Source organism: Volvox carteri (assembly GCF_000143455.1).
Source record: "Volvox carteri f. nagariensis unplaced genomic scaffold VOLCAscaffold_52, whole genome shotgun sequence".
Classification (NCBI taxonomy): domain Eukaryota; kingdom Viridiplantae; phylum Chlorophyta; class Chlorophyceae; order Chlamydomonadales; family Volvocaceae; genus Volvox; species Volvox carteri.
In genome coordinates, this window is record NW_003307595.1 from 418,834 (window position 1) to 443,773 (window position 24,940).

At 55.2% G+C, this 24,940-nt stretch overlaps 2 protein-coding genes across 2 annotated transcripts in view; one reads left to right on the forward strand and one right to left on the reverse strand.

Annotated features, from left to right (window-relative positions):
• Positions 1-183: 183 nt before the first annotated feature.
• On the reverse strand, positions 184-5,413 carry rpn8 (26S proteasome regulatory complex). The gene is made up of 8 exons (XM_002955509.1): positions 5,004-5,413; positions 4,803-4,924; positions 4,332-4,412; positions 3,177-3,228; positions 2,462-2,556; positions 2,094-2,180; positions 1,581-1,638; positions 184-929 (listed from the first exon to the last, which is right to left on the reverse strand). The coding sequence occupies exons 1-8, from the start codon at positions 5,254-5,256 to the stop codon at positions 670-672; spliced, it is 1,008 nt and encodes a 335-aa protein (XP_002955555.1). The 5' UTR covers positions 5,257-5,413; the 3' UTR covers positions 184-669.
• Positions 5,414-6,617: 1,204 nt separating this feature from the next.
• VOLCADRAFT_96439 (uncharacterized protein) overlaps positions 6,618-24,940 on the forward strand; it is a gene marked incomplete at both ends in the record, with an annotated part of 32,227 nt that continues 13,904 nt past the window's right edge. Inside the window, 29 exons of the mRNA XM_002955459.1 lie at positions 6,618-6,649; positions 7,177-7,258; positions 7,407-7,543; positions 7,625-7,926; positions 8,338-8,455; positions 8,948-8,981; positions 10,057-10,251; positions 10,807-10,989; positions 11,218-11,313; positions 12,149-12,324; positions 12,734-12,794; positions 13,820-13,986; positions 14,461-14,632; positions 15,290-15,369; positions 15,731-15,836; positions 16,317-16,461; positions 16,839-16,972; positions 17,463-17,623; positions 17,844-17,901; positions 18,118-18,210; positions 18,361-18,427; positions 19,019-19,370; positions 19,928-20,021; positions 20,571-20,652; positions 21,682-21,797; positions 22,461-22,572; positions 23,121-23,378; positions 23,808-23,914; positions 24,723-24,857. Of these exons, the coding sequence (XP_002955505.1) occupies positions 6,618-6,649; positions 7,177-7,258; positions 7,407-7,543; positions 7,625-7,926; positions 8,338-8,455; positions 8,948-8,981; positions 10,057-10,251; positions 10,807-10,989; positions 11,218-11,313; positions 12,149-12,324; positions 12,734-12,794; positions 13,820-13,986; positions 14,461-14,632; positions 15,290-15,369; positions 15,731-15,836; positions 16,317-16,461; positions 16,839-16,972; positions 17,463-17,623; positions 17,844-17,901; positions 18,118-18,210; positions 18,361-18,427; positions 19,019-19,370; positions 19,928-20,021; positions 20,571-20,652; positions 21,682-21,797; positions 22,461-22,572; positions 23,121-23,378; positions 23,808-23,914; positions 24,723-24,857 (3,855 nt within the window). The remainder of the gene's footprint in view (positions 6,650-7,176; positions 7,259-7,406; positions 7,544-7,624; positions 7,927-8,337; positions 8,456-8,947; positions 8,982-10,056; positions 10,252-10,806; positions 10,990-11,217; positions 11,314-12,148; positions 12,325-12,733; positions 12,795-13,819; positions 13,987-14,460; positions 14,633-15,289; positions 15,370-15,730; positions 15,837-16,316; positions 16,462-16,838; positions 16,973-17,462; positions 17,624-17,843; positions 17,902-18,117; positions 18,211-18,360; positions 18,428-19,018; positions 19,371-19,927; positions 20,022-20,570; positions 20,653-21,681; positions 21,798-22,460; positions 22,573-23,120; positions 23,379-23,807; positions 23,915-24,722; positions 24,858-24,940) is intronic.

The following is a 24,940-nucleotide window of genomic DNA, read 5'->3' on the forward strand; positions in this document are numbered from 1 at the left end:
TACCTTCGTGAACCGTCTTAGGCCTATTTTGGTTTGGGTCATAGGACCAGGGTTGACTGACTGCTTGAAAAGCACCGATTGCTAACAATATCCCAACCAGCTCCCAAGGCTGTGACAAAATCCGAGTCCCTTCCATGTAGAAGCCGGATTGGGAGGATCGCAGTCGCTGAAGAGAAGGCACATGCGATGCACTTTATTTTACCGCAGTCATCATCCTGCACATCTTCACCGCCCGCCTACCATGTTGCCTTGCACTCGCCGCAGCCTCGCCCGCCACCTGCACGGGACCCCTCCTCCTCGTTACACCGTACGGACTAACGTACATACGTACCCGCTCTCTCCGCACGCATTCGTACTGCAGGAGGCAACCGCCAGTAAAGACCACTTGAGACCTCCATCGCCACTCGAGACTCCACAGAGGGCCCACCGCGAAATTCGGGGTAGAATCCCGGGGACTCCAGAAGGAACCCCGGACCCGAAAAAACAGCGATCCCACGGTCCCCTACCTACCTACTGCCTTACCCTGCTGCCTTACACAGCTACCCTACAGCGGGTCCGAACCTAACCGAACGTAACAAGCTCCACAACAATAGGCCGCAATGACAAATGAATGACGACAGGCCGCACCGCGCGCATGAGGGCCCGAGCAGGCCCTTCCGGCCGCCCAGCTCATTTCTTTCCGATGGCCTCCGCCCCTTTGCTGCTGCCGTCCTTGGCCGCCTCGCCCTCCTTTCCACTGCCACCGTCTTTCGCCTCCTTGCTGTCCTTTTCCTTCTTGGCCTTCTCCTCCGCCTTCTCCTTCTCTTTCTTGGCTGCCTCGCGCTCCTGCCACAGGCGCTGCTCCTTATTGTCGATGAGCTTGTGAAGCGCCAGAATGGAGCGAACCAGAGAGGCGATGTAGATAACGTGCATCATGTCGTTGGATTTGACTGTGGGGGGGCATGGGAGCATGGGAATGACATTCATGGACCGCCACGCAACGGTGCACAATTCAAACAATCACCACAGAAATATAACCAAATCATCACGGGGGCATGGGCAACGCAAAACCACAAATACGCACCTTGCCACGACCCCCCCATGTCTACCTAAGATGACATGATGAGAACGTTATGATCGTATAATCATTGCTCTCCCACACACGACCTCATTCCACTATAAACTGATGTGGGTCGGCGCACAAGTCAATGTCCCCCGTACTCTAAAGACAAGTACCGCATTCAGGGACGGGTGTTGAAATACGCGAGACATACATACGCACACACAAACAGGCATGTCAGGTCTGTTCAGTCCGCAAGAGGTGTGGCGTGGTGTGGTGATCACCACCACACCGGCGGTGGTCACAGGTCACCCAGCTTTCCTGCCTGTCCCCCAAGAGCACTGCCGCAGCAACGAGAACGCAGGAAGAGGAGGCCATGAGTGCACGACAGCGGCGAGTAAAATAACCAAGTATTGGTTGTGCAAGTGTCCCTAGCCGAATGAAATCGGGCGCGATAGTCCCCCCCCCGAACCCTTGAAGGGAAGCCGCTCTCTCTCTCTCTCTCTCTCTCTCTCGATATAGGTCGAGCACCCACACCCACCCGCCAGCGACTTGGAAAGGGACTCCACGTTCATGTTGGGCAGCAGATTGAAGATCTCCTGCGCCACGGAACCACCAAATCACAACAGTCAGTCAGTCAAAGCCGGCAAAGAGGCTACCAGAGGAAAGAACAAGACAGGGCTGGAAGCCAGAGCGCCCTCCTCCTCCATCATTGTGCTCGCCAGTGTCATTCATGACTGTATACCTTTGATATACCATGCGTGCACACATATAGCTGCTCCTAGGCCGTGGGAAAGAACGGCGCCGCCTCCCTCTCCAACAACCTACCGCAAAGCTACTCAAGCCCTCCGGGGATCCAAGCCTAGTCATCTGTCCGATATTGGCCACAACAGCCACTACCTGCAACAGCCACCCATCCCGCCCTCACAGATGCGAGAGCCCCAGTGGGCACCCCTTCCCCCCCCCCCAGGTAGATATGAAGCACTTCACATTCCGCATTCCGACCCAGAAACGCCGCAGCCCCCAACACTCCGCAAGACCGGTGGCAACCCACCTGCACCAGGTTGATGATGTCGTGGTTGACGGGCAGCTTGCCGTCGATCACCAGGCCCAAGTACTCGGAGATCTCCGCCAGACGCGACTGCACAGTTTAGTTTTGTAAAAGGGATTAGCTCATTTCGTCGCCACGCTTGGCTAAAATATTGGGCATCAGGAAGCCAGCCCGGCACAACTGGCTCCCTGCAACTAGTTCAATCACGCACCCTTCAGTGCCATCCGTTCCAGCCTGATCTCTATCTCCCAGCTCTCACTCCCTCCGCGGTGCCTCCGCAACTCAAGCCAAGGCGTGAGCCGCATGGCCCCTACTCTCACCCCCCACCCCCCACGTGGCCACACCAGCCACCTAAGCTCCCCTCCCTTCACCTGGAGGCCCTTGAGCGCCAGCAGCTTGGACGACACATCTCCCGCCAAGCTAGACAACGTGGCGTCCTTGACGTCCCGCAACAGGTGCTCCACACCTGCACCCGACCAGGCAGTCAGCGGCATGGGCGCAGGCAAGTAGGTGGAGGGGCAGGGCGGGCAAATCCAACCCTCCAGCTACATTTCCCTGAATATGCGCTGGTCTACCTACACACCCATACGCGTACATCCACACCCACACCCACCCACACATAGAGCACCGGGAAGGGGGAAATTTTTTCAGCCACCACATTGTAACCCCCATCTCTTTGCCTCTAAAGACGCAATTTTCAACGAAGAAGCAGCAAAGAGAAAGGAGACGCAGCTGTGCAGTATGCCTTCTCTTGCTCCGTGCACACCAGAAAGAGATACGCCGTGTCGCGGGGAAATACCCGAGAGATACGATCGGGAACCCTCGGGAGGTGCAGGAATACGGCTGCTGGCGGCCTCTTTCTCTATGTGCCGCCTCCTCAAGTGCCATGCTGCCATGCTGACGCGGCCTCTTCCCAAGCACCACTTCTAAAGCACCACTTCACCATGCCGTGTGGTTGCATGCGGAACGTGCTGGGGGTGCTTCGCTCCGGCCCAGCAGGACGGAGTCCTGGACTGCATCCGGCGGCCAACTCTGCATCGCGAAACAAGGTACCCTCACAGCCCCGAAACCAAGACCCCAACGCACCAATCTCCTCCGCCTCCGTCTGACCCACTTGTGTGGGCAAGCTGTTGAACACCTGTGCGGCAAAGGCACAGGCCGTCGCAGCGGCACAGGGCAACCACGTATGTAAGCACGGAGGGTGCAAACTGCTAAGGGGTCGAAAGGATGTGCGTGTGTGAATGGAACAGCATGCAGCTGCAACCGTGCACAGGTAATACGACGCCGGGAACACAAAGTACCCTCCCCCACAAGGCGAGCTTGCAAGGGCAATAGGGTGTGGGGTGGAGGGGGAAAGACGAACCACAAACGAGTGAAGCTGCTGCCAGGGCAAGAGTGTACCAGACGTAGAACTGACTGACTGACGTAGAACTGAACTGGGGGGGGGAAAGGCAACAGGCAACATTCAAGTGTTTTTGGGGGCCCCCACGGCCGTGGGCAGGAAAACACGGAAAACACAATTGCGGTGTCGAACATGTAAAGAGGACGCCAGCAGCCCAACGCAATACAACGAGACAAACCCTCCAGCCCTTCCGCAGTGCGTACATCCCCAACAATTCCACATCCCACCCGCCGGGGTGTTTGCGAAAATCAACCTTTCCATTTCTTAAATCTTTTCCGGCAGTTCCGCCGTAAGCCGATTTTAACTAACCAACATTTCGAGATACAACGGCTTGCTTGTGGGTCGCCTTGTGGGTCGCGTAATCTGGCGCCTGCCCAGGCCGTTGCCAAAAGATCCTCTTCCCAATGCAACTCCCCCCCTGCGCTAAAGACCGCAAGAATAGCTCAACCAGCTAACGGCCATCACGGCCATCACTCGGCGGCGCAACCCGAGTCCAAAGGCCTAACCACAGAAATTGTCCTTGCCCACTGCACCCCCCCACTGCACCACCACCTTCAGACACATGCGTAATATGGCCAGCAGATACCCCTCCGGCTCAGGCCCAGCCCACTGCCAGCAGCAGCTACCAGTGTCTGCGCCCGTTGCCGGGTTGCCTTGCCCGCGCCCACCACTAAGCTTCATTACCGGCGGGGTTCCCAGCAGATCTGTATCGCAGGTTTTTGTCCCCCATGGCCCCGTGAAGTCGCCTGATCAGCCGCTAGGGACCCCCTGGAGCCCATCCAGCCCAGCCATAGCTTCTCCCTCAACCCCTCAACCCCCAAAATCCAAATCTAGATCACCTTCTTGGCCTTCTCGGTTCCGTCAGTCCGGACCTCATCGACGGAGTGATAGGCAGTGAAGGGCAGGCCAACCTCCTTGGGCTGTATGGGGGTAAGGGAAAAGACAAGCAGACCTAGACGTTAGGGTGAGCGGTGAGGTGCAAGGAGGGTATATTTTCAGCATGTTCAAAATGTGTGCGCATGGAAGCCTTGGGGCGCGTGCAGCTTCTTTCGCTGCAACGGTGTGGGGGAGGGGAAATTGTATGGCAAAACGCGAGCACCGATGGCTGATGTCCGGGAAGCGGGTGGTTGGAAAGGAATGCAGCACGGGACGCAGGGCGGCCCCAGCATGCTGTAGCTGGGGTTATGAACCAGGTAAGGGTTTCTGCAGGAGAGCCGCAAGCATGCGGAGTGAGGAAAGTATCCATGCGTCGCAATCGCTGGTGCAACCCTTGAACCCACCGCCGCACCGTGGCGTGGCCTGCCCCTCACCTGGACCTCGCAAATGACCAGCACGGGGTGGTCGCAGAATTGTCGTATGAGCTCGTTAATATCCAGGTCCGCCTCCCGCAGCTTAGGCCCGGTGCTGTACCAGCCCACAATCTTTTCGCGGGCTGCGGCACGTCGAGCGGCCACCTCAGGCACAGCTGGTGTAAACCATGTCTATATGGGCATTAAGGCCGCTGCACGTACCGTTAACCTTCTTGAACATTTTGTACATTTGTTCTAGGTAGGAGTGGTCCAGGAACCAAATGCTGGGGTCATGGTCATCCTCCTCGAAAGGCAGCGCAAAGCTATTTGTAACATCGACTGTCCCCTTGTAAAGCTCTCCAAGGAGGACGCCTACGACACGCTTCTTGGTATCCTTTGCCACCCGGCTATAGTGATCCACAACCGAAAGCAATACTAGGGGGTGAAGAACAACTTTCTCCGGCCCAGCCGGCATCGTGCCAGCGATAGTTTTAGTATTCAAGGCAGATCAACAAGTTTCCGGCCGCCCTGAACTCCAAACTTAGTGAAAAGTGTAGATCTCGCGGGCTTCACAAGTTGCTTTCTGATAATCGTTGTTCTCAGTTGTAATTTTAAATATAACAACGCAAAGTCCAGGAGTAGAGGACTAACAGGCAATGGAGGAGAGTCCCTGAATACTTGTGCTTAGGAGGGCATGACGCGATACTCATAAGCTGCCATGCAGGAAACGCGAATTTAGCGCCGCTGGGTTCTAACTCTATAACCAATATTTTGTATAACCGAAATGTATAATGAGCTCAAAAGTACCTATGCACATACCGTCCCAACGGGTCGCTGCATCGACCGGGGCAGTCCGCTGACGGTCACACACTCCGCTTTGATCCCGCAAATGCTGCAAGGCTTCTACACTGAAGTGGAAACGCCAAGCCTTGGCAACCTTTCAAAATTCATAGTAATTTGATGAAAGGCGACGCAAAGAGGGAGACTGGAAAGCTAAGTCCTGGACACTCGGTTCACCCTCGTGGCAGTTACAAGGCGTATGTCGTACGGCTCAGCCCCCGGCTATCCTCACGTTCCTTCCTCAGTACCGCACGTAACCCCCTGCCCCACATTTTTTGACCTGCGTGAAAGGAGGGCCGAGCGGATGGTGGAAGGGCGGCAAAGACAGTCAACGCAATCTTGTGGTCCGGCCACTCAAATGTTTTGTTCAATGATCCTTTGGAGCCAATTTGCTCTCGCCGTAACGCACCTCATACTCTTTCAGCAGCTGCCTACTCGCCAGCACTTGTGGCTTTCTGGTTTTCATTATCATTATCCACAATCTGGTTATGGGGGGCTTCCGGGGTTCTTGCTGGGTGTGCTGGCGGCATCATCTTTTCAGCGTTTTGCCTCCACATGTCTTCACTTCTTTCTGCAGGTAGTGCAGGGCACGGAACGGCTGGCGAATTCAGTAAGCGTTCCGCTCATGGCGCACTGCTTGTGGGCAAGGAGTGCCGTGCTCTGAGGCGAAGACCGAGACGACGCTGTCCTCGCTGTGCTGGCATAGCATAGGGTGCAAGAGGTTAGCAAGTTGCGCTGTTGAGTTTCGGTTGCACACTATTGCGCATCACCAAAGTCACGACTGTCATGATTGTCACACTAGTCAACTGAGATACCCGGCTGCGCTGGAAGGCTTCCTGAGGTCGCGCACTCTAGTTACTGTTTTCTCTCGCAGATGGGGTTTATAAAAACCCATATTTATTCGCTTTACTTATATGTTCCTTTCTTCTTTTATGTTACGCTCGGACTGAGCCTACTGGGTCGTCTTGGCCTTAGGAGCTAGTAACATAGCATAACATGACACGACCTATCCGCACTCAGCGCATATGGTTCGTTACATAAATCCCAATGGATTACGATGTCGATGCTTACACCTGGAATTGCTGTTGTATTTCATAGGTGGCGGACGGACCAAAAAGAACCTTCCGTACATTCCCTGGGACCGAAACACGCAGCTTACCTGCAACAATTTAGATTTGTCTTCAGAGCTTGCAATAATGAACCCCTACTCATTGTAGCCTACTGCATCGTTTGCAGTCTGACTATGTCAGAATACCTGCTCCGCCAAATGCATAGTTTTATAACTTAACCGTGTAATTTAGGCCCTCTGCTGAAGGGCCTATGTGCCCTCCAAATGAGGGCTTTATATAGGTTTATACAAACAGAGACCACAGCCTTGGAGAGGCCAATTTGACACCGACAGCTGAAGAGGAGCAAAGGAAGAGAAATGGATCGCCAAAGCAGCTTTGGTAGCCAAGGAAGCGGGAAATCCAGCGCCACAAAGTATGCAGGCCGTCGCCGGAAGTCCATTGGTAGCCTTCCTAGATAGATAAGGCTGGTCTTGTGCTGTTCACAGGCTTGTAAGAGATGCCCAAAAGCATGGCGAATCAGTTGAAAACCAGAATGCCAATAATGGCTTCACAACGGCGCTATTCGGGGTGAGACCAACTGGCTTGGCGCGTCTGCCCAAATCCCCAGAGTTGCTTACAAGTATAGAAAGGGGTTTCCTTGTTCTTAATGTATTTCAAGCCATCGAAACGGGCTTTGAGTTACTGTCCACATGTCCTGCCATGTCTATCTACTCAGGTGCTCTTCACGCTCGCCAAAGAAAAATACAGTGATAGCTGGAAGGTTGCTGTCTTGACGGTGATTGTGGACTTCTTACTGATTATGGCGATTATGTTCAACCTGGAATACCCGTGGGCCGTTGACCCCCACAACGGGTACGCTCCGCCTTCGCTTCCGCGCCAGCAGTTTCTCCTATGCCGCCGCTCACAGGCCACGCATGCGCACCTGCTACGCAGGATATTCAAGTTTTTCTACATGATTGAAATACACAAACCCCTGTCGACAGCTGGTTACAAGTTCTATGTGATCGTTTTCTACCTGCTGTCCGCCATGTTGTATGTTTCCGTTGCCATCTGCGTCTGGGTGGCCTGGTGCTTTAAAAACGACTCCTTCCCCTACTTATGGCCCATCAAGTTCGTGCGCGTGGTGGCCAGCTTGTTCTTCGGCATGCTGTACATCGCCGCGCTCAACATTTTCCTCGTCATCATCGAATGCGCGCCGGAGCACGGCGTCTGGATGCAGCACATCTGGCACAAGCGTGAGTCTTGGCTGGCCCCGGGTCGCCCGAATCGAATTTGGGTACAAACGCCAAACGAAGCCGGCACGAAAATCTGACCCGTTTCAGCTGCTACCCTGATAAAGTTACAAGCTACAGGTTCCTTCCGCACAAAATGCGCGGGGGGCGTCCGTAAACCCGGGGGGAGTCCCATTAGAGGCTGGCGGGCACTGTTCGTGCACCAGGCCCACGCTGCGCCGCGCCGCGGAGGGGGGTCCCCGCTATCGGGGAGGTCCCTCGCTCTCAAAAAGGGCCATCCGGACGCAGGCAGCTAGAGGACCAAGCTGAGCCATCCTTACGCCCGGACCTGGTCCCAAGCCCGACGCAGACTGTGGGCTTGGGACCAGGTCCTCTCTCCGGTTACCCCCCCCCCCCCACCACCACCACACACAGCGGGGACCGGATCCCGGGGAGTCCGCACGGATCGTTGGTTGGGTACGGCTGCATTTAACAACCTCCTTACCGGAATCAGGCCGCCAGGACCTGGCGGCGCATGGCAGCGGGGGTGCGGGTGGGTGGGCGGGTGGGTCCCCTTCCAACCCGTCGGGCGTGGCGACTTGGGGCTCGCCGCTCCTGCCGTTTCCGTGCCCACGACGGCGCATTCAGCTTCGCGGCAGCAGCACCACCAGCGCAAGCACCACCAGCAGCACCAGAAGCCATAGCAGTTAGCGGCCGGGGGAGCTTTTGGGGGCGGAGCCTTGGGGGCGGAACACATGATTAGAGATAATACTGGGCGGCCCTTGTGCTCTCAACGCGGGAGGGAAGGGTGGAAGTGTCAACTATGCGGTGCGGGTTGGGAAATCGTGAAGTCTGGGTTGCGGCCGGGGGCTTCACAAATCGCGACATCGGCAGGGCCCCGTCCCTGCCCGGACTTACCCGCCACCCAAACGCTAAAAGCCGAGCCTCAATCTAACGCTGTCCCCACCTTTTGACCGCACCTCTGTCTCGATGCAGAATGCCTGGCAATGCCGCATTTGATACATTCCATCTTCTCCGTCCTCAGCTGCCTCATTTTTGCAGTGGCGGCGCTGCTGCTGGTGAGTCGCCTCGGCATCGGCCTTGGCAGTGATGGGGGTTCGAGGGGATTGTAGCCGGGTTAGTGGGGGCGGGTTAGTGGGGGCGTGATAATGGGGCCGGGGGTGGACGGGCCCGGGGTTCGGCCGGCGCGGCGGCGACCCCCCGCACATTCATATCGGCTGCATGCTGGCAAGACAGGCAGCTGAAACACACCGGCAAGGAACACCTCGGGGCATGGCGGGGCTGCTCCTGCAGCGTAATGTAATAGGATCAGCAACAGCAGCGCCAGCAGCAGCACCAGCAGCACCAGCTGCTATCGAGGCACCGGCAATAGCAGCAGCAGCTGGAAAGAAGGTCGCGAACCCCGCGTCGCTGACCCCGTCGGTAGGCGGGGCAGGCGGTGAGGACCACTCCCTTCATAGCTCTCTGCGGGGCAACTGGCGACATCCAAACTGCACCAACTGCACTAACTGTTAACTTGCCGGGTCCGCCACGGCCATGGGGCTTCGTGAGCACTGCATGCTTTCCATATGGGCACCAATGTGTGTGGGGGGGAGGGGGTCGAGGACTGGGCTGAATGGTCCGAGGCGTCGGCGGCGGCGGCGACGGTGGCGACAACGAACGGGGGGGTTTGGGGAGCTTTGAGCTCGGGGGAGGATATCGGCCACGTGGCCCAGGGGGAATCCTAAGGGTGAAAGATCCTGGTACTGGTTTCGGAAGGGGTCATCAGTCCCTGGCGCCCTGGTCAGTATGACGGGGTTTCGGGAGATGCGGGTTTGGACTCTGGTTTCGATTCGGATTTCCCCGCCCCTGCTTTCTCAATCCGGATTTTTTTCACCCAACACTTTCTCTCTTTCTCTCTCTCCCTCTCTCCCCCCCCCACACACAACTCCCCCTAGGCTCATCCCCGCGCCTCTCGCCCAGTAGCGCCCTATCACAGTTCCAAGTTAAACGATCCCAATAAACGTTTACGAGCCGGCACGCACCCTCACCCACCCACCCACACCCCGCGAGCTCTCTCCCGAACCCCAAAACACACGCACACACATACACACATACACACACACAAACGAGCTTGTACTCGCGTCCCTGCAGGTAATTGCGGATCACGAGTTGCAGCCCATGTCTCGCAGTTTGTTGGCGGCCCCCCACAGCATGACGGAGCTGAAGGCCCAGTTGGCCAAGACGGTCATCACGGTGGTGGATGTGCTGCTGTGGGATTACCCGCGCGTGCAGGGAGTTGTGTTTGCCCTCTGTACGGGAGCCACGTTCTACTTCCACTTGAAGCAGGTGGGTGCGAGGGGGGGCAACCCCGGGAATAGGTGTCGCGTGTCGGAAACAGGTTTCTTATTTCCCGATGAAAGAGATGTTTTGATCAGTGTGTCCAAGATCGGTATATTATTATTACTATTATTACTGTTATTACTATTATTATTATCATTATTATTATCATTATTATTATCATTATTATTATTATTATTATTATTATTATTATTATTTCTTGTTAATTCTTGGCTGAAATTCTTGTTAGATAAAATAAACAAGAAGGAAGAAGGGATTTGGGGTTGGGAGGGGCCAGGGAGTGGTGCGTTGGCTGGTATGATGAACTGAGTGAAGCGCGGTGTGTGTCTTTTGCGGCTATGCAAGCAGGGGGACCCTTGCGCTCTCCCATGGTCCCATGGGTCAGCCACTCATCACCCGGCCCTTCCGCGCCTCCCGCCCCTTCCTGTTTTACCCTTCCCAACTCCTTCAGCCACCTCTTTCTCCACTAACCCAACCCGCCCTAAACCCATTCCATCCTCGCGTACACTTCCTTACCGTACACTTTGTTTGCCGTATGTGTAGCTTCCGTACTACACCTCCTGGATGAACAGCTTCCGGCTGTGTTTCTTTGCGGCGCATGCCTGGGTGGGGTTGCACCTGGGTGTGTTGGTGTTCCTTGTCAAGTCCCACAAGGCCAAGAAAGGCAGTCTAGGCTTCATTCTGTGGCAAACCGAGAACCTCGAAACGGCTCAGAGCATTACAAACGTGAGTGCCAGACGCTTGGATCCGGGTTTTAAATGAACATAAAAATCTAGGCGTCAGGATTGAAAGATCTAGGCTGCATGAACCAGGATTTAGGATCCAGTTTCAAGGATCCAGGCGCAATGGTTGCGGATGTAGGACGGTTTTTTTTGAAGAGGAGCCGGGGTGCTTTTTCCGCCACGACGTTTGCAGACACGGCTTTGTGCCTTTACCTGTCCCAATGCCGCGCAGTCGATGCTGTACGGCCTGCCTGTCGTATTCTTCGGAGCTGGCCTCCTGGGTGCCATCCGGCTGTATTACTTTTTCCGGGTCGCTCTCAAATTCCAGGTGCGCATATTAGGTCGTGAGAGGAAACCGGGGAAGTAAAAATCCCTTGTTCAGTCTGCGCAGTTGGCGTTAACCAACCTTAACTAACCCACCAACCAGCAAACCGCTTCCAGCCACTGCCGGATGATTATGTACGTGTGTACGTATGTACGTGCGTTGCGTGCAGTGTTGCATGCTTCTGCCTGCGCCGTCATTAGCCTGGCCCCTACATCCCCTACATCCCCTACTGCATTTCTTCGCGTTCTTCATGCAGCATTTCTCCTAAAAGGAGTAGATTCCCTTCATAATACGATTAATTGGGGGTTTCTCTGTGGCCTGCTACCTGGCTGCGAAAAAAAATGGATTTACTTCCGGCCGCACAAATCCATTCTTTGGGCCAGAGTTGGCCGGAAAGTCGTCTCCGTCCTGCAAAGAAAGCCTCAGGGGCCTCAGATATGTGTGCGTGCGTGTATGTGTGTGTGTGTGGAGGGGGGGGAATGGATTGGTCAGTAGTCCTTGGAAGGGTCCCAGCTACCGGAGGTCAACCAGACAGAGGTCGACTTGGAGCATTTCCCAACAACACCCAACACGGCGGAGGCGGAGGCGGAGCGCCCTCCCCCGAAAAGGCTCCTTATAGCTTATCGCAGGGAACCTCACAATGCCGCATGGATGCCCCTGTTCTTTTGTCAATTTAACACTTTGAATATATCTGGTGGGGTGGAGGGCCACCCCACCAGCGCCTCAAGGTTATAGGATAGTTCGCTATTCCTTGACTGGAATTAAATTTGAGCCCCCGTAATATGAAAAAGGAAAACGTTTTTCATGTACCACCCTTTTTCATGTACCACCCCTGCAGATCCTGCAGCAGCAGCCCAACCTGTATTCGAAGCGCGTGCACCGCTTCTCCGATGACAAGGAGGTGGAGATCTGCTCCCGCATCGCCCGCGTGTGGGACGAGGACGGGAATCTGGACCAGCAGTGCCTGGACCTTGCGGAGACGATTCTGAGAGCAGGCATACAGCAATTTCCCAAGTAAGCTGTAAGCCGCTACCCCCTCATTCGGGCTCTCATTCCCCCCTTCACCATCTCCCCCACGTAGACTTGTCCTCCACTTGCCCTTGTCCTAAGAAACCGAGACGCGAGGAGGAATGGAATGAAAATGAGGGCGGGAGTGATGTCAGACGAACAAGTGATATATAACTTAAAACTTGTTCGTCTGGCATCACTTAGAGGGTTTTTAGGGTTTTAGACTTGGAGACATGCACTCACGGGGGAACTATCGTGCCGCCCGTCCCGGGGCACACCCCGGGGCCACACACCGGCGGCCGAGCCCGATACACCCGTTCTATACACCGGTGTGATGGGGGCTGTGTATCAGGGCTGTGTCGTTCGTGCTACTTACCTACACAATCATCCTCGTTACCTGCTTACTATGTTGCAGGTCGCCGTACCTTCACATCGTCTACGCCAACTTGCTGATTGAATGCCGCCAACAGCTGCAGGTATGTGTATGTGTGTGTGTGGCTTACTATTAGACAGGACCCCAAAGCGTGTCCTCGCTCTCTGTCGCGAGGTCTTATAACGAGGATGGAGGATATGGAGGGATGTGTGGAGAGCACGTCTAATAACCTAGCGGGCGGGGGAACGGATATAAAAACCACCTCTCGGCTTGGAAAGAGCGGCGGTTTGTATGTAATGGCCAGCTTTTTACCTACCAGCTCAAGGTTAGAAGATCAGGCGTTCGGCCTGTTTGTGTGTGGCGGTGATCATAAGACCCGTGTTGCATGGGCGGGTGTCGGAGGCGCGCCAGACACTGCATGCAAAAGACCTTCCTTCCCTTCCTTCCTTAGTCCTGGGACTTTGGGACTTACTTACTTTGGGACATTGACGGGTTCCAAGGCTTTTGGAGAGGGTTTCCGTATGTGTGTGTATGTGTGTGTATGTGTGTGTGTATGTGTGTGTGTATGTGTGTGTATGTGTGTGTGCGTGTATGTGTGTATGTATGTGTGTATGTGTGTGTGCGTGTATGTGTGTATGTGTGTATGTGTGTGTGCGTGTATGCGTGTATGTGTGTGTGCGCTTCCGCCACCGATAAGGGGGGCATAGTTATACTCCAATTTCTATTTCAAATTTAGTTATATCTTTGCTTTGAATTTATCTCTAGTTCCAGGAGAAGCAGTCAATCCAACAGGGGACCAAGACGATGATTGTGCACGTGTATTTGTATGGTGAACAAGTCCTATCTTGAATGCCTTGTCAGGACCTCGTCTTGGGGGTTCATTTCTCCGCCCCCCCCCCCCCGTGTCGATAACCCTTCGCCCCTAGACCTTTCTCCTCCCCCCTGGACTATAGCGCACTTTCTGTTCCTAAGATCAGGCATGGTTCTTCGGGGGCGCCTCCACAGCCAGCCACCTGTCCTCCGCCATCTTTGACTTTTCAACGGTCTTCACGTCTTTTTGCCTTCTTGGATGCGACTCCGAAACTCCCGGGACCCTCCCTTCTCTCGCCACCCCCCCTTGTTCCGCAGAGCGGCTGGTCGCAGCTGGAGGAGGCTCGTCGCATGCCTCTGAACCTGTCGTACCGCTTCTCCATTTTCACTCGGGAGCAAGAGCATAAGCAGAAGGCGGCGGTCAGCAGCAGCGGCGAGAGCGCCGCGGATCTGGTGTCGTACGTCGAGTTCCAACGGAATTACCGGTGAGTAGTTCCGTTGGTGAGGGTGAGGGCGGGGGGAGAAGTACCACATGTTTTTCCCACGTGCGCGCGCGCGTGTGTATGTGTGTGTGTGTGTGCGTGTGTGTGTGTGTGTGTGTGTGTGCGCACCCGCTTGGAAGGTACGCGGAAAGCCACCTAGGGACTGATGGTTGAGTTCATCTCGACGACTCACGCGCGCAACCCACCCACCCACGATAGCTATGCAGCCCCCCCCCGGCTGTGTATCGCGTCAGGGGTTTTCCAGTCGGGGGTTTTCCATCAACGCTTATCTTCGGGTTTAGTTCACCCGTGGCAGAGGCAAAAGGACCCATGCAACCTCTTGAGGCACCAGGACGGGTAAAGATATAGGCGTATCGGGCTCGCTGGTGGAACATGCACACACGCGTTGGACCCGTAACCACCGTCCTTTCCGGTTTTTATCTACACACGTCTTCCCCGCTTTGTACTGCCGTACAGCTTGATTCAGTCGTACCATAAGGCCGCACTCCTGTCAATGCGGGAGTTCTGGCGCCTGCTGTTGTACGACGCCGTCAATATGAACTCGCTGACGTCAGCTTTCCGCAAGATCGAGCAGATGGAGCGTTTGGCGGATAAGACGTACAAAATGGTTTTGGAGCGCTATCCCAAGGTCAGGAGGGAACCTTTCTGTACGGATTGTGGTTTTCTGCCGTACAGTCTTATTAGCTTTCGGTCTTGTCCGCATTCGTTGGTCTTCCGCATGGAAATGTGAATGGGCGGGAAGGTGGATGTGCCAAGACGCTGGCTTTTAACTTTGGTCTAGGCACGGAGATCTGCCAACGTTCGCGGTTCGGGTTCTGGATTCGCCGTACTTCCCTCTCCTTAGCTGTCGGTGCCTCTTCTTTCCTCTTGTACCTTCCCCGGGGGCTTCTGGCAGCTTGAGTTGGTCTATGCATATCCGAAACTACGTTGTCGTTTTCAATGCGATATAATAAAATGAAATATATATAAATAAAATTTACGGCAGACTATTAATGTGATATAACTATTATTTAATGAAGTGTAATTTTAATCATAATAAAATGTCGTTTAGCGGTATAAATTGATTTTCACATGACCAAGGGCGAAGCTTTTTGTAGAACTATGAATGGAATAATTTTTATTATTTGTTTTTAATATTTTTATTGTGGAAATATTATTTTGGAATTAATATGTCAAGTGGGAGAAGGCCTTTGGGTACTGCAACATGAAGAAGTGAAGTGTCAGTGTCCCCGGCCCCGTTCTGCGGACTGCCGCCCATTCCTCCAACACCTCCAACACGCCCCAGGCCGTCAAGCTACTACGCAGCTACGCGCTTTTCTTGGAGACGATTAAGAATGACCCGTGGACCGCGGCGCAGTTTTACACGTGAGCGGGATTGCCCATGATGATGATGATGATGATGATGATCTCCCCTATGTAATAACGCATACGTGGCCATTACATGATGCATGCAGCCGGGGCATTGCGTTGCGTCAAAGAATGTCCCCCGTGTACCCGTTTCCCGTCCGCCATTGAGCCTAATGTGGATATGGATGCTGCTGCTGTGCAGCCGTCGCTACTACTACTGATCATGATGATCTGCATGCCATATCTACTACCGTTGTTTCTGCTGCTGCTGCTGCTGCTGCTGCTGCTGCTGCTGCTTGCTGCTACTCATGATGCTGCCCCTCCTGCTGCTCCCCCTCCTCCTCCCCCACCCCACCCCACACACATGCGTGTGTCTCAGAGAGGCGGAGAAACAGGAGGAGGCCTTGGAGAACGCGGAGCACGACCTGGCGGGCGAGGAGGGCCTCACCATGCGCAACTCCGCCATCGTCACCATCAACGCCATGGTGGGTCGGTGGGTCGGGGCTGGGTCAGGAGTAATAGAGACTATTAAGAGCGAAATCCAATTACGCCGGATTAAGCCGGGTTGAGTAAGGAGATGACTTGGTAATTATCCGCCGGACAAAGCAAATCAAACCGTCATGTTGACCCAGATGGGTGACACCACCAGGAACGATTCCTAGGGCTCTGGCGACCCGGGGTTGGATGCTGTGGTCTCGGGCTGTGTGTGTGTGGGGTGGGAGGGAGAGAAAGAGCCTGCGCAGCGGTCCTCCTCTCGCACGCTGTCGGGGAAGGCGTTGTCCGATTGTTAAAGAACAAGCTCACCACCAGGGCACCGACCACGCGGATTCGAACGCGAGACTTTGGGCGCGGATTCGAATGCGGATTCGAACGCGAGGAACGCCCAACCCGCGAAATGAGGTTTGCCAATCCAAGGAGGTTCGCCGACGCGAATTTCCCGTGCATCCGCGTGTGCTCCCCCACAGGGCATTATCCAGATGGCCAACAAGCACGCCAACAAGATGCTGGGCTACAGCAAGGGCGAGCTGGAGGGCAAGAACGTGTCCTGCCTCATGCCACAGCCCTTCTCCGCCCGCCACAACACCTACCTCCGTAACTACGTCACCACGGGTGTGTGCGGCTTGTTGGCTTTGCGCATTCTAGCACACACATACACACGCACATCAACCCGCAAAAGGCGCATTGCGCAGATACTGCTGCGCTGTTTGTTTGTTTGTTTGCGTTGTCTGGTTGTTTGCTTCGCATGCACACACACAACCGGCAGCTCGCCGCGTGCACTCCAATCGCTCAACTCCCTCTCTATGCTGTTCATCTTTTGTCCCTGGCCACCTCTGCGCTGTTCGCTGCTGCTATTGTTGCGGATGTTGTTGTTATCATTGTTATTGTCACTGCTAATCCTGCCACTGGTGCTGGTGCTGTCGCATTCTGCTGATCCTATCTGATGGATAATGATGATGATGATGATGATGATGATGATGCTCCTCCAGGGAAGGCCAAGATCTTGGACGAGCTACGCGAGGTGGTGGCACTTCACCGAGACCGGTACGTGTTCCCCATCAAGATTCTGGTGTCCAAGTCACAAGGCACCGGCGCAGACGCAATCTTCATGGGCCTTCTCAAGGTTTGTATGTGTCTGTGTATGTACGTGTGTGTGTATTACACCTCGAGTGATTCCGTTTTACATATAAAGGGGTGGAAGGAAAGCTCGTACAGGGGCACCGGTCACTACTTAGCTCTTTGAGGCACCGGTGGGGCGCCAAAGAGCGAAGTAACAACTGTGCGCGTGTGTGTCTGATACGCATATGTATTTTAGTGTGCCAAATTAGGAAATCTGAGCATGTAGACGGAAGTGGCGTGCACATGTAGAAATGGGCGTATGTGTGTGTATGTAAAGGTTACAAGTATCTGACCGGGCCAGGCACTGGCTGTGTGTGTGTGTGTGTGTTTCATTGCCCGGAGATATGGCATGTGTAGATGCGACGAGTGCTTGGCTCAGGCTCATCCGACCCCTCTCGTCCCCCCCTCCTCCACACTGCCATCGCCACCTTCACCTCCCCTTCCTCGCCCTGCTTCCAACCCCCTTTTTCCAACTGTCAACTGTCAACCCCCAGGAGGTGGAGGCCGATCCCAGCCAGATCAAGGCCTGGCTCATGCCCAACGGCGTGACGCTCTGTGCCGACTTGTCCTTCACAGACTATGCGGGTTGGGCCCCAAACGATCTCATTGGAAAGCCATTCAACTCCATCGCGGTCGATCCGGTCGCAGTTGACAGGTGTGGGGGGGCAATGCGCCTTTTTACGATCCTACGGGATGGCCTGTCGTGGGTTTTGGGAAACATGTGTTATATGTGTTCGAATCCCCCTGCCCGCGATTTCTTTTCCAACCTCCAGCTGTTGACATCTGCGCGCTGAGCCCGTCTGGAACCTTTTCCCCTTTTCTGTTCCGCTCTTTCTCCCCCCCCCCGTCTCTCTTTCTCTGCCTTTCCCGTGCAGGCTGCTGGAAAAAGCCATGAAGGCCACTGAGGAGGAGCTGGCGGAGGGTTTATTAAACGTGAGAGTATTTGACCAAAAGGGTTGCGTGTTACGGAAATGTGTGTTTTCCTTAGGTTTTTTAAGGTTTGGATAGCCTGGATGTTAGCGGTATTTTCCTTTCCTCCGTGGCTTTTAGGCGTTTTGGTATATTGCCCTTGGGCCTTCGGCTCGTATGGGTAGTTCTTCAGGTATGGGGTCACGCACCCCCAACCATGTATAACACACGCACACACAGCTTGGATGTGGAGGGGCTCCGGCCTCGTTTGAAGAGCAGCGCCCAGTCCCGGCATATGCCGGCCGGCGTTTCGTTGGGCTAAACCGTTGGGCGGTGCGAGTAGTTGTTGCTGTCGTGGATATTGCCACGTAAGGATGAAACATAGATATATGTTTCAATATCACCATTGATGTCGTCGTCATTGTTGTTGTTTGTTTCAAAATTCAAAATTCAAATTTCAAAATTTAAATCCTCTCCCGGCAGACCGATATCATGCTCACGCACAAGTTCGCTGAGGACGTGCCGGTCACGGTTCGCGTGGAGCTCGGTGGTAAGCGGCCGGGCAGTCCGGGAGCCTGTGTGCGCGCGCGTGCGGTGGCGGTAGCGATGTGTTTTTATACCCCGGGCATGTTCTATTCTGCAGCCTTCGCCCGCCGGGGGCCTGCCCCAACCAACCCTTCTCTTCTCCCCCTCCCCATTCCCTAACAAACCCCTCAAACCCCAAACCCCCATTCCCCTGCCTCTGCTCCCCACCCACTTACATCGGCTCCTTCAGCTTAGGACGTGTCCCTGGCGTGTCTTCGAGGGTTTAATACTCCTCCGCCTGCGGCCCCTCCACCCTCTCTGATCATTATCATCCTGTATAGGTAGCGCCCCCGGTTACCCGGCGCCGCTGCTCCTGCTCATGCAGCTTAGGAAAGGTTGCCCAGACTTCACCACGCAACTTCTGCCCCTCCCGCCCTTATTATCATGAACGGATACCTGCCCCTCCTGTCCCGCGCCTACCCTAGTCATGTGCGAGCAGCACAGGCAGTTGTGTATTGTTTGCAAAAGTATATTTTTAAACATCCTCCTCCCCCCCCTCGTCTCCCTCCCCCCTCCTCTCCCTCCCCCTCCTCCCCTTCCTCCTGCTGTCCCTCAGGCACTTCCGACCAGCGGCTACTGGTCCTCAACATGACTCGTGTGGGCGAGGTGACCCCCACTATGGTTCTCGACCACCACGGCCGAGTGCTCTTCGCCAACCAGGCGCTGTGCTCGCTGCTGGGTACCCGGCCCAAGGACATGCGCGGTCGCGACCTGGGCACTCTCATGCCGCAGCCCTTTGGTTACCTACACCACCGCTGGATAAAGGACGCGGAGGTGTCGCTGTCGTCAAAGCCGCCGCCGTCCAGCTGCCGTGCGGGTGCCGTACACAGCTTGGTGTCGTCCAATGGCGTACATGTGCCCGTACGCATGGTCATCACATCCAGAGAGTTGCCTGGCGGCTTCCATGTGTGAGTTGGGGCTGGTTGGGGTGTGCGTGTCTTGTAAGACGGGCGGCTGTATGTGTTGCATTGTTGGGTTTTTGGGACTTGAAACTAAACAGTGTGTGGCTTGGTGTGAAATTATTGTGTTGGTTATTGTGTTGGTTATTGTGTTGGTTATTGTGATGTTGGTATTGGTGTTGGTGATGGTGATGAATGGGTTAACTTAGGGTGTGTTGTGTGTGGGTGCAGATATGTTGGCAGGCACGAACAGAAGATGCGCGGGCACGACGGGGTGTCGAACTGGGGTTTGCCCATGACCTTACCTTTTCTCATGACCCCCATGACCCGCAAATTTGCAGTAATGCCCGTCTTCTGTTCCTGCTGTTAATAATAATAATAATATCAATAATAATATCATTATATTTCTTAGTAATATATATGTATACCATTAGTTAAAATAATAATAATATTTGAACTGCTACTGTTGCTGCTGCTGCTGCTTTTATTACCTGCTGCTTACCTGTCGACCTAGACCTGGCTATCTGTATGTGTGTCTGCATGTCTACCTACTCGCCTGTGCGCAGCAACATCGTACGCGCCACCCGCGTCACCGTGGACGAAGCCCTGGACGACCAGCGGCTCAACATCACCACAGACCAACACGGCCACATCATCAGCGTCAGCAGCGCCTCGCATCACCACCCGCATTCTAGTGTGGCCGGGGCGCCCCCGGCCATCGCTCCGACGGCCGCGTTTGGGGCGCCGGGCGATCTGGGCGACGGCGGACCTCCACGGCCGCAGGCAAGGAGATGGTGAAGAAAGAAGAAAAACCCGGCTAGCCCCCCCCCCCGTTCCCCGCACGATCCTTCGCGGCACCTTGTGTATGGCTCCCAGCGCCGACCCGACTGGCCCGACACGTGCAAGTGTGTCGTCAAATGTCATATCGTGTCACGTCGTGTGCCGGATCAGGCCCGGGTTTTCGCCTGCCACAAGACTGTTGTGGCGCCGTGTACACATTTACTGCGTGTTTCAAAGGACTGAGCATCCCGTATGTATGTATGTATGTATGTATGTATGTATGTATGTATGTATGTATGTATGTATGTATGTATGTATGTATGTATGTATGTATGTATGTATGTATGTATGTATGTATGTATGTATGTATGTATGTATGTATGTATGTATGTATGTCCTGCTATCCCCTGCCCGCCTGACCGCATCCAGGTGTTTGGGTACCCTCCGGAGAATTTACTGGGCCGCAAATTATACGAGGCGGTGGATATCTTCCTGGACTGGCATAGCCAAGGTGGGAGAGGGGGGAAACGTGGCGGGGTATCAGCGGCTGTTAGCGCCTTGCCGTGTGGGTATATGTAGGCCCCAAGGCATTGCGGGATGTTTTTGTCGCGGCTGCACCTACCCGGCGCGCCTACCCCTCCCTTCAGTCTATCCGACGGCTCCTTCACCCCGAGGTTGTTCGTCTGCTTGCCGTAAATTGGCTGGAGCTTCAGTCATTAGGAACAATGACTCTTAAGACACAGGTAGACGACCCCATTTGTTGTTTTAAGAAGACTTTTGGATTTGGAAAAAGCTACCGCGTTAATACGTAATTCCTTGTCCAAATTTCTTTTTTTATCTTAAATTGTTCTCGTGTACACCTTGTCGTGTTTGAGTTTCAAATTTGAAAACTGAAATTTAAAAATTTAAAAGACGCCTTGCTGCTCGATTTATCCTTCGCGCCTGGTGGACACGGATGTGTAGGCCACAGCGTCATGCATGCTGTGAAGGCGCTGGCCCAGCACTCCGCCGCGCGGCCGGGTTCCGCCTGGCGAGTGGGCGTGCTGCCGCAGTACTTGTCTCTGGAGCTGGAGAAGGCGGCGCAGAAGCTGTCGAAGCACGGCGAGGGCGAGGAACAGGGGGACGAGCCACGACCCCCGGGGGCCGGTGCGTGTGTGTATGTGTGTGTATGTTTGTGTGTGTGTGTGTGTGTGTGTGTGTGTCTGTGTGTGTGTGTGCGTGTGTGTGTATGTGTGTGTATGTGTGTGTGTGTGTCATCAATCCCCGGATGGCCCGCCCTGCCCTGCCCTGCCCATATAGCCGTATCTTGTTACACCTGTCGTTCTCACAGTTTTTGCGGCTTTGTCGTTTTTGCCGCCGTGCTTTTGTGCGCACATCGGCGAGCCGATCCCAACCCCGATCTGTACTGCCCTGGCGAGCGAACCCCCCCCCCCCGATGCTTCGGACGTGGCTTGCTAGCTGCCTCTTTGCTTATTGCATAGGAAGCACCATCCCCGAGGACATGCGATTTCCATTCCCCCCTCCGCAATGTTCGCCGCAGGTCTGCACACAGACCGCCAACTGAGCCACCGACGTAGCATGAGGCGAAATGCGACTATGCTGCGCCAGTCACTGCCCAAATGGCGCGCGGCTATCATGCAAGTCATGGGTCCAGAGGTACGGATGTCACACTTCAAACTCATGTACGGATCCGTACTTCCGTACAGGATGTCACATTTGTGTACGGATGTACGGATGAATGAAACGGCGGGTCCACCCCGCAAAAGCTCCGTGCTGGCTGTGTATTTGTCGCGCGGCACCTGCTGGGGGAATGCAGGATGGGTTTATGTGGGAATATTGGAAGAAGAAGCGCGAGCAGCACTTTATGTGGCGTGCTGGGTGGGTAAGGAGAGACGGAGGAGATGTGGGCGCTGCGAGCATTGGCGTGAGTCAGGGCCATGTGTGCCCCTTGTGTTGATTTTGTTCCTACACCTCTTCACTTGAGTGCCATATCACACATGTACGCGCGCCGCCGCAGCCATGATTTCATTCGCCTGGCCTGCCCGCCCCTCTCCCAGTCGATTTCTTAACCCAAAGCTAATTCCCATTCTTTGAGCTTTGCTCATACCCATATTCAAAGTTCGATCATGTCGTCATTTCGTCTCTGCGGCACCTCGCACCCGACATCACACACCCGGAGGTGTTGTCTTGTCGCATCCTCCTTGTGGACCATCCCCGTCTGCAGCCCCGTCTCCATTTCTTACCTCCGATTCTTACATCCCATCCCCGTGCGCCCATCTCCCGGCTTTCCCTCTTCCCACTTCGCTCCCCGTACGGCAGCATACGGCCACCGGTACGCACTACACCGTAAAGCTGTGGCGTCCCGAGCTGCTGAGCGGCGTTCTGGAGATGAACGAGAAGATGGTGGTGGTCAAGGCCGATTCGGCTGCAGGTGTGAGCCCCCAGGGGAGGCCGGGGGATGAGGGGGGTTGGGGAGAGCGAGAGAAAGCAAGAGAGAGAGAGAGATAGGTGCGCATCAGACTTCGTTTGGTTCTGCATGCGCGAAATGAAAAGAGAGAGAGAGAGAGAGAGAGAGAGAAAGAGAGAGAGAGAGCGGAGAAAAAGAGGAAAGTGTGTGAAGATGTATGGGAGTCAGAGTCCGTTCGGGTGTACGACTGTGCGAGCGACTCGAGCACCCGGCACTGGCCCGACAGTGTGCTTGTCAACGTGCACATGCGCACCTCCACTGCACGTACCAGAGGTATCTACCATTGTTATACTACTACTACTACTACTACAGTATGAATGCACGGTCAAGGGCCAGCGCAATGGCTTCCCCCTGCTTACCGCCTCCGCACTCCCCCCGCACATGTGTGCCCCCGTGTGACCGTGCGCGTTGTGTTCGTACACTCGCTGTGCACTACGGTCTCTAGGGCACCCTGGCCCCTTTCTAAATTAAATAAAATTCCGACCCTGTGTGTTTCTGTGCGTTCCCTCCAGGCCTTATCTTTGGCGTACCGTCGTACACCATGAGCCAGCAGCCCCTGTCGCGGTTTCTGAAGCTCGGACCACCTGGTAGCAACAGCGCGCGAAATCTGGTAGGAGTGGCAGGGGAGCGGGACAACCGCGTCTCCACTGCTGCGAGTGCGGAGGGCGGTGCGGGTCGCGGTGGCGGCGGCGTTGGCGGCGTTGGCGGCGGCGGGGAGACCGCAGCTGCGGCGCCGCTCATTACGAAGGAGTCCCTGTTGGGAAATCATCGTGAGTGCGAAGTGCTTGACGGTGGCGGGTGATGGTGCGGGTGACGGTGGACGGTGACAGTGGCGGGTGATGGTGCGGGTGATGGTGCTCTATCTAAGCGTAATATCACATGATGGCGCACCGAGCTCTCTGGTGGCGCGTTGCATTGCCTGGTGCAGCATCTGTCGAATTTTGGAGTATCTGTCTATATATACCTGGTATCCGGATCACTCGTCCGTGATCCGTCGTACCTCATAGCCACGGACACCCGCCGCTTCGCATCACATCCCTTCGCACCCACACCCGCCCACACCCGCCCACACCCGCCCACACCCGCCCACACCCGCCCACACCCGCCCACACCCGCCCACACCCGCCCACACCCGCCCACACCCGCCCACACCCGCCCACACCCGCCCACACCCACCCACACCCGCCCACCGCACGCAGACGTCAAGGGCGGTATGAAGGGCGGCAAGCTGGCGCACAAGACAGGTCCACGTCGCATCTTCGAGGCGCGCCATGCGGACGGCATGCCGCTGCAGATTTCCTTTCAGGTCCGTGCGTGTGCGTGTGCGTGTGTCTGGCCGTGCCGTCCCGCTCGAAAAGTGTGGCCGTACATGAGGATAATATGTAAAGCGTTACTCTATACGAGTTATAAATATTCGTACCGTACCGTACCGTACCGTGGTAACGGCGTGCCTTTGTCCCCATACTCGTGTGGTATGGCAGTGGGGATGTGGTGGTGGTGGTGACAGTGGGGGCATGTAATAAAAAACCCTAAGGAAGCATGCGGTAGGAACGGATTAGTCTTCAGGTGTTCAGCCTTTTTCATGGCTTAGCCTCGTTACCCCAACTTTCCTTCAGTGTTGCCTTCCTGGAGCCGTTTCTGTATCCCCTTCCGCACATGTACATATTCATGTTGGTGCGGCATATGTATGTCAGTATACCCCGCAGTCCCGCTGCTCTCCCGCTGGCCATCTCCGCACGCCCCGCTCCCCACGCCGTGTGTTTTTTGCCCCCCGCGGGCAGCGCGCGGCGGTGCCCTCCACCATCCGACTCTTTCTTCCTTTACACCTTCGCCCGCCTTCCTTTCTTCTGACCTCCGCTGGTCTCACGGGGCCCCTTCCTTGTTTTGCCTGTCCCTGCCATGTCCTTGTTCGCTGTCGCGCGCCGGTATTGATGTATATGCGCGTGTTTGGGACGCACGTGTGATTATTCGCTTTTTCCCTTAATAGTTCTTATTTTGTTCATTGCTTTATAACCATGAATATAATAATGGTTTCTTAATCAAGATTCCTTATTTTGAAACCAAGGGTTTTAAAAGCACTTTTTCCCCAATCCCTAATCCCGCCGCGCCTGTAGGTCGCCCTGAAGAACGGCACCAGCAACACCCGCCTCATGGCTGCCATCAAGCCGCTCAATCTCATCAAGGGCAATGTGGCCGTACTGTACGCAGCGATGCGCGGCGAAGACCTGGACCAATACACCATTGAGGATGTCGCCTCGCGCGCCCTCTTCCGGCTGCGGACGCAGAACTCCCAACACCGCGCCGCGCTGACGTCTGCCGCCGCCGCCGCCGC